At 40.5% G+C, this 8,266-nt stretch overlaps 1 protein-coding gene across 4 annotated transcripts; it reads left to right on the top strand.

Moving 5' to 3' along the window:
- Positions 1-270: 270 nt before the first annotated feature.
- LOC115394942 (solute carrier family 46 member 3) lies at positions 271-5,806 on the top strand. 4 transcript variants are annotated; one of them, XM_030100252.1, is made up of 6 exons: positions 271-398; positions 1,093-1,298; positions 2,479-3,352; positions 3,873-3,956; positions 4,141-4,297; positions 5,060-5,806. In XM_030100252.1, the coding sequence occupies exons 2-6, from the start codon at positions 1,107-1,109 to the stop codon at positions 5,172-5,174; spliced, it is 1,422 nt and encodes a 473-aa protein (XP_029956112.1). In that variant the 5' UTR covers positions 271-398; positions 1,093-1,106; the 3' UTR covers positions 5,175-5,806. The 4 variants fall into 4 exon arrangements, with proteins under 4 accessions (XP_029956112.1, XP_029956114.1, XP_029956111.1 ...); XM_030100254.1 differs by having other exon boundaries at positions 292-398; positions 1,096-1,298; XM_030100251.1 differs by lacking the exon at positions 271-398 and adding an exon at positions 672-746.
- The last annotated feature ends 2,460 nt before the right edge of the window (positions 5,807-8,266 follow it).

Below are 8,266 nucleotides of genomic sequence, written 5' to 3'. Positions count from 1 at the left end.
ATGGATTTGTTACGAAAGGAATTAGACATTATTTTGATAAACAACTGTATAAGATGTTGCCTGAATGCATTTTTTTATATAAATTAAGGATAGTTTTTAACCCATTCACACACTGGCACACATAATGTTCTCGTCCACATTTATTTATGATTGACAGGCGCAGCTAACAAATCAAATCGACTGCGGAAGACTGCTGTCCAATCATATTCAATGAAAGGCGGGCTGTCTGTGTTTCATAATAACCGCGTATGCGCTTTAACCTCCATAAACTTGGATTTCATCGCATAGACAATGCTATTAATGTTTAAATTAACAAGGGTCACGGATTTCAAGATGATGATTGAGAAAACGAAGCACTAGATTGTGTTTGTTTGCAAATTTCAAAGTTATTCAAAGAGGTAAGATGCTGTCATGCTATTTTCCCTTCAAATGTAGATACCTAATTTGTTTTGTTTTTTTAAATCAAACACGTGGGAAGCTCAATACAGTAATCGCACCTCGGGAGCATTTTAAACACGTGTTTCCAATTTTATCTATTTTCTTCGGTGGAGGTCACAAAATGTTCCGCTTTTGTTGATGATTGACAGCTGCTCCTAGCCAATCAAAATAGCCGTGGATCCCTGTCATCCAATTGTGTGTCGCAAGAGGCGGGACACCGGCGTACGTATAAACCTGTACTTAGCCGTACAAACACAACATTTCGATGGCAGAGGAACCTTTTATCTGAGAAAAACATACCCAGACAGGTTGGTTTGCACGCATTGTCATATAAGGTGAAGCCAGACTTGCAGTGCTTGTTCTTTTTTTGTCTCAGTGTTTGCGTGACTGCGCTTATTCCCTAACGTAATTACAAGAACAAACAACGTCGTGTGAGTTATGTACTGTCCTGCGCGACGCGTTGACTATTATTGAAAGAAATAAAAATAAAACTCAGAAAAAAATGTGCATTCTTATTTCTCAACAATGCGTTATTTAATAGTGTTACATATTGTGATTATTCAACTGAACTACAAAGTCGTCATTGTCAGGTGTTAACTAATATCCTAAGACTGGACCATATTGATCTGTCTGCTTTTCCCGTCTCTTTTTCAGCAGTCTTTTCCAAGATGAAGAGGAGTTTTCTGGTGGAGCCCGTGGTGGCCCTTTACGCTTTTGGTTGTTTTCTTTTCTTCCCGGTTGCACAGCAGTATGTCTATCGGAGGCTGTGGGAGCAGCTGACCAACACCTCCTATCCCATCACTGATAACTCTCCCAACTGTGGATCAAATGGCAGCCGGAACCATTCTAAAGACTTTGAGGTACTGTCAATAATGCTGAAACGAGTAAACTTAGAGGTAAAGAAAGATTATTTTGTAAATTGATGACTGACACAAGTTACTGAAAAATATTTGCAAATGAACTTAATGGAAACCTAAACCAACACAACTGGTGTTACCACTTTTTGCATTTGAAAATTGATGCAAAACTTTTTTCACATATCTTTGTTTCATTCCAATAGTAAATTGGAATAAATAAAGTTGTCTGCTGTGGTCCCTTGCTCTTTAAAACTGGTGTAACCAGTAACTGACTCTACATTGTTATGCATATTCTCTCTATGTGTTTTGGCTCACATGATGCTGGTTGTTTTCTAGAGCATCAATAAAAAAAAAAAAAAAAACTCAATAGCTCCCGGTTTTCCTTTTAATTTTCCTCATGTCACTGTCTTCCAGCCCTTAAAAACTGTCTTTAATATCAGTTTGTGCAACATGAACCCAATAAGCTAGCGAACACTGTGTTGAGGTAGTTGTCAACAGAGTTCACTTTCAGAACAACTTTTATTTATGTTTTTCTCTTATTTTTTCATATCTTTGTGCAACCTGAAGCTGAAGTGACTACCCAACTCCTCGATGTTGGATGAATGAAGTGTTATCTTATCCAAGTAATTGATATTTCACAGCATTTTCTGTGAAAACAAATTCAATTTGGCACGTTACATTACCATCTAAAAGAATATCATTCAAAACTTCTCAGATATTTTCACACTATATCTTAGATGAATTCTGTTGCGATTGTATTTGCTTTGCATGACTCCTAATTTACAGTCATGAATAACAAAGACTTGAAAATGAAATTTTCAGCATTTTAAGTATAAAAGTTCTAATAACAGCTGCCAAATGTTTTTTGCACTGCATTCTAATTTTTAGATTCCTCTCTGCTTTTTTTAAAAATACAGTTAACCTTTTTGATTGACAGTAACAACAAAAGCACATCCTACATTCTGTGAGACGGATGTTTTATTAATAAAGAATAGAGAAAGAAGTGAAAGCAACCATTCTAACTGCTGCAGCTGCACCTGTCATACAACAGAGAGCTCTTAGAGGTTATGTAAGTGCTTTTTTAATGAGTTGTTCTGTTCTCCGTGTTCTAAAGCCACAAAGTCCCGTGTCTGGTTATGAATTTTTGCTCTAATCAATCTCTCTCCCTCGTCTACTTTTCCAGGAAGTCCAGAGGCAAGCGTCTTACTTCTCCCTCTACTCAGAGCTTCTGTCCCTCATCCCATCCTTGATCGTCACCATCTTATTGGTGACCTATAGTGACCGAGCTGGACGAAAGATGGCCATACTCCCGCCTTTGTTTGGAACATTGATCTACATTTTGACTTACCTGGCCGTGTCGTACTTTGAGCTTGATGTTTACATTCTCATTGGCGCTTCCCTTCTCAGTTCTCTGTTTGGAGGGTTCGGCACCTTTTTGGGGGGCGTTTTCGCGTACATAGCGGATTTGTGTGAGACTGATCGTGAAAGGACGTTGCGCATGACTGGAGTGGAGATGATTATCGGCCTGTTCTCTGGGGGTGCTGCAATATCAACAGGCTATTTCCTGGCAGCCACCGGCTTTAACTATCCTTTCATCACTTCTGCATTGTGTTTGTGTTTGAACATAGTTTATGCCATTTTTTTTCTGGAGGAGAGCAGGCCGAGGGACAGCAGAGTTTCAGGTGGCTCTTCCCCGCAGTCAGCTCTGAAGGAGATTGTCTGTGGATTCTTCTTCATGCTTTCATTGGGGAGTTGTAAGGCTAAAACTGTTTTAACCCTCATGATTTTAATCTTCACCACCCTCTCCTTTGCCAACTCGGGAGGCCTGTCCATGGTCACGCTGTATGAGCTCAATGAGCCACTTTGCTGGTCTGAGATATTAATCGGCTATGGCGTAGCGTTGTCCACCACCGTGTTCCTGGCCAGTTACGTCGGAGTGAGAGCGTTTACACACTGTGGTGTATCGCAGCTGCTCATTGTCCTGCTCGGGATCCTGTCTGTTATGGCAGGAATGATCATGTCAGCATTTGCCAAAACCACTTTAATGATGTTTTTAGGTAAGAAAACCCATGCAGCCAATGGCACTAATAATTCATATTTGAGTCTTGTATTACATGTAAGTTCATTAGTAATTTTTGCATAAAGATGGGCTTTCCAGTCGATCAATGTGAGCAAAACCTGTGTTCATTATGAGCCTGGCACAGTTACAGCAACGTGCTCATTGTGGAAACAAGAGTATCATTAAAAGCACAAGTCAGCCTTCAAAAAAAGATAAGAAACATTACAACTGTAGAATGCAAAGACATTCAGAGAAATGCCCAATAGCTTTTCTCAGTGGTTACTGATTAACAGATGCTTCTTTTACGATGGCTTTATCCTGCTACCTGGTGTGTTTTATTAGATGATTGGATCTGAAACACCAAAGTCAATAGACTGCAGTTATGATGCATAATGACTGTCGATCATTTTATTGCATATAAACAAGACTCTTAAACACATGAGATTTATCTTGATGTTAATGATATGTGTAATTGGTTCTCAGGTATATCTAACCACCTCAATCTTCTCTCGCCGCAGTGAGAGTACCGCTGCTCCTGTCAATCATGCCTTTTCCTGTTCTGCGTTCCATGATGTCAAAGATCGTCTCAAGTTCGCAGCAGGGTGAGTGTCCCATGAACCATAGAGAGTTTCTGTTTGTAGAGTCAGAGTCCACCTGAAAGCTGCCTGTGAAAGCAACTTGAAGCATCACCTGAGAGCCAAGCACGTTCCGCTCTGAAAGGAGAGTTCAAGTTCAAAACCACTCTCGCTCAGTGTTTTAAAATGTTTACTTCTCTTTTTTTTGCAGGAGCTCTGTTCGCCTGCGTTTCCTTTATGCAGAGTTTGACTAGCAATATCTCCTCTGCAATCTTCAGCTACGTCTATGCACACACAGTAGCATGGTACTCCGGCTTTTCCTTTCTGCTGGGCGCTGGATTCTGTCTCATCCCACTGGGTCTCTTGGGGTGAGTTGTTCCTTCATTTAGAAAAAAATCTTTGGAGGATGATACAGAAATGCTTTATTGCAACAGATTTTAAAATAAAAAGAAAAATGCATTCTTACTTATTCAAGCAATTTTCCTATTACACATCCTGGATCTGAGTGAATCAGTCTATCATCAGTAGAACAAAGCAGAACAATTTCCTGGACAATGATCCCCTCCATGGTCATGGTTAATATCTACCACAATCTCCGCAAGATATAATTAGACATTTTATATTAAGCTGCTTTCTGTGGTGGGTTGTATTAGGAAAACACCCATTTTCCTTTGAAATGTTTTGCTTGATCTGCACGCTCAGACGTGAACATTCGGTTCCTCATTTGTTATTCAACTTCCTAAATCAGTTTCCCTCCGAATATAGCTGTGTCACTGGCACGCACATGTTCATGAAATGATACTTGTCAAGCATTGTGTTCTCACATCTCTTTTTGCGCCAGTGATTTGCCAAAGAAGTGCTGCTTACTCAGCCTGGCTGGAGTTACTTGAACTCCTTCAGCGAGTCGGCTTAATCACATGCCGCCGCTTTTTTGCTTACAAAGTGGTTAGTTGTATGATAACAAAGCGACTGACTCAGCGGTTCCTACAAAAATTGTTAAAGTAGGCTGCAAAAACGAACCCATTATTTATTTAGAGACACACACACACACACACATATATATATATATATATTTGGATCAATATTTTTCTTCTCTGAATTTGTGCCTGTGTGTTGCACTCTCCCTTTAGGGTTTTGGGTTTCATAGGTGTGGATGTTCCCGAGATGAAGCCAAACCCAGAGGAAGAGAATCCCCCTGAAGATGGCAATGGCGAAGGCGATGAACGCCGCCCTCTTCTCAGTTGAGCCACTTTCGGTACCAATGCCTCTCCAGCACTTTATTCAGTTGCTCAAAGGCAGTGCCTCTCTGGTCATGACCAAAGTTTTGGGGTCTTTGCAGAAATGTTTTGATAAATGTAGCTTTTTTTTTTTTTTTTACCTGCTAACTGGAACACACAAACAGACTTTTCATAAATAGTCCTGTCAAAACCGGGGCCGCTGACTTTCTCTATTAGCGGATGAACAATCCAGCGTTTAGTGAATTCGGCTTTCCAATAATAGGAAGAACCAACATCAAAAGATCCAAAAGCAGCGTCGCTAGGAGCATGAAGGATACGCTGCTTCTGAAGCACATCTCACACTGCTTTTGGTTCCGATTTCAAGTCTTTGAGCCATGCTAAATTCACATTTGGACTTCCAAATGCGTATTGCTATGGTACTTAGATGTGCTCGGCAGACTGGCAGGGTCTTTTTTTAGTTTTTTTCACAAAGCCCTACTTGCCCCTTGGGTTGTTCTTCTGTTTAACCAGATTTACCTCATTGCTTTACGCCTGTGAAAGATTTAAAAAAAAAAAAAAAAAAAAAACGCACACTGCCATCTTGGTCCAAAAATTGGTTTGACAAGGTCAAGATTATAGCATAAACTGCACCTGGTAAGAAGGGATTTGGATGACTTCAGGTTTCCGTTAAGGATTATGTAAATATCGTCTGACATTATTTATACTTCAGTGGCCATATTTTGATTACAGAGATATTGTAATAAATTGTGTGTTGATTGAACATTGAATCACTATTGCATTTTATGCAATAAACCAAATATGCATTGTGAAGTTATTTACTAAATAAAGTACCTTAAATAAATCCACAGTGTAACCGATTTCTTCTTTTGGGGAAATAAAATCTGTAAAAGTATACAGAATCTATTTGGAGAGTAAAGCCTGAAAGAAAAAAAATTATATTTCGCAGTAAAGTTAGTTATAAATCCTTCGATCATTTGGCCGATTCAGTCAAAAACAACTCAAGATCAACATTTTCTCTTCTCTTCTCACAAAGCTTTGAGCTACAGGCTTCGCTCACGTGGAAACAGTTTGAAGTTTTCAGTTTGGGCCATTACCTGGTGAGGCTGTTGTAGGTTTAGACAGCTGGGAGACATTCACTGTGTTGATGCCTCCCTCATATTTCACTATTACCTTTCACAAACACATGCATACATGCCCTCTTACACTAGTATTCAGTAATGTTCTCAGGACCAGATTTGCTGTAACTGCTGTTCACGGAATCATTTGAAAGTGATCTAACTGGACATTCAGGAGTTGAGCATGAAAGACACGTGAAGGGTGTCGCACAATGTGTTGACATGGAGTTTTGCATGTATTGACCACTAGGTGTCGCCATGAGTCCAGGCTCACATCAGCCTCACATGCCCCATTCATCCATACCAGCATGATTCAGTTATAAAATCTCTTCTACAGGTCTTATAACATGAGAGAAGATGTTTGATGGAGCGCTCCATGCCGCCCAATGTCACCATTGAAACCTCTTTTTCCTTTGTGTTTAAAAGTCCTTCCTGTGAGCCAATATCAGTACAAGAAACGTTTAAAATTTACATATGACCTTTCTTTAACTGTAGTTTTAAGTAAATTACAAAGCATGCAAATGGTGTGTGTCTCATGATAAATGGACACGGGGATGTCTTTGGCAGATCCTCCATCAGATTGTGCTGCTGCCTATAGCTACTGGAACCGTCGACTCAGTTCGGAAGCAAAGAAGTGTGGAACCAATTTCAGCTGCCACAAAAGATGAATGATGAGATTTCAGATATGCAACCGAATTCCTTCACATGAGTCTGTCCTGAATATGCCACATCAAATCAGATTAGACTCACACATGATGCATCACAAGGTATATCCTGCAGTTCGTCAGCTTGGCCCTTTATTTGACTTGTATGAAAACGGAGTGTTTTAGCTGTTCTGGATGCGACAGGAAGAACGCAAACTGGAAGAAACAGGCCGACATGAAGCAGGTAACTGTCTGACTCCACTCAGCTCACATGTCACAGAGAAACTTAAGAGAAATAAAAAGCAAACAGCTAAATCATGACAGTAAAAGTGTTTGCAGTTTCCTCCCCTCCCTCTTCTTTTTTTTTTTTTTTTTTTTTTTTAAATTCTGGCTACTCGTCATGACACATCAATTTGAGTTGGCTTCATTTGTGGAAACTCGCATGACGTCCGATCATAGTGTGCAGTTATTTTATTTCCATCCTGCAGTCTTGAGATCCGTGACTACTGCTTGATTGTAACACTGACACTTGGGTTCAACGCCGGAGGTTAGTGGAGCTGGATGATCCGAGGCAGGGTTTGCTTGGCGCCCTGCATGACATGTCTGGCCGTGCGGTGAGCGGCGATGATAGTTCACATGGTGAGTTGGGGGGAGACGCTCGTGGTGGCGGTGGCAGTTTGTATGTGTGTGTCTGGTGAACACGGAGTCCCCGAAGATTAAAGGGAAGTTTTGACAGGGTAGGGTTGAGCTGGGAGGGGGTGGGGGTCCAGGGTCTTCGGTTTCTGGTTTCCAAATTAGCCGCCATGTGCGCCGCACCACATCACATCGCCAAAACGGCCCCATCTCTGATGTTGATCCAGAAAGTTGGTAACAGACCTCTCTTTATCGTAACCCTCTGCTCCCAGGAGGAGATAATTCACTATAATATAAAATAAAATCCATTTGAGGTGGTTTGAAGCTAAGCGGGGGGAAAAGGATCCCTAATTCAATCATCTGAGAATAATTTAATGACAACAGGATTCAATGAAAACTTTCTTCCTCAAGGAAAGGTGGGTAACTTTATTATCCAAATAGATTTATTTACTCTTAAAATAACGGTGGAGATTAATTTAATTGAACACAAAGTACACAAAATTCTATGGAAACTGCCAAATACTGTCTTTAATGAAGTTTTCAAGCGAGACGCTTCTTGCCATCACTTCCACGAAACGCTCCATGGCAGCTTCTGAGGTAAAGCAGACGTCTATTATAACATTTGGCTTTTCCCAGACCTGCTCTGAATTTTATATTCATGCCGCTACGTGGTCTTAATAAGGCTTCAAAATAAACATGCAGTTCAC

Source organism: Salarias fasciatus, chromosome 10 (genome assembly GCF_902148845.1).
Source record: "Salarias fasciatus chromosome 10, fSalaFa1.1, whole genome shotgun sequence".
NCBI lineage: Eukaryota > Metazoa > Chordata > Actinopteri > Blenniiformes > Blenniidae > Salarias > Salarias fasciatus.
Note: the sequence above shows the minus strand (reverse complement) of the source record. Positions and strands in the feature narration are given on the sequence as shown.

What these genes read in the sequence shown, in the direction of transcription:
- LOC115394942 (XM_030100252.1), top strand. Translation starts at nt 1,107, where the DNA reads ATGAAGAGGAGTTTTCTGGTGGAGCCCGTGGTGGCCCTTTACGCTTTT. An exon ending in CGTCTCAAGTTCGCAGCAGG is followed by an intron (nt 3,957 to 4,140) that starts GTGAGTGTCCCA and finishes TTTTTTTTGCAG; the next exon opens with GAGCTCTGTTCGCCTGCGTT. An exon ending in ATCCCACTGGGTCTCTTGGG is followed by an intron (nt 4,298 to 5,059) that starts GTGAGTTGTTCC and finishes CTCTCCCTTTAG; the next exon opens with GGTTTTGGGTTTCATAGGTG.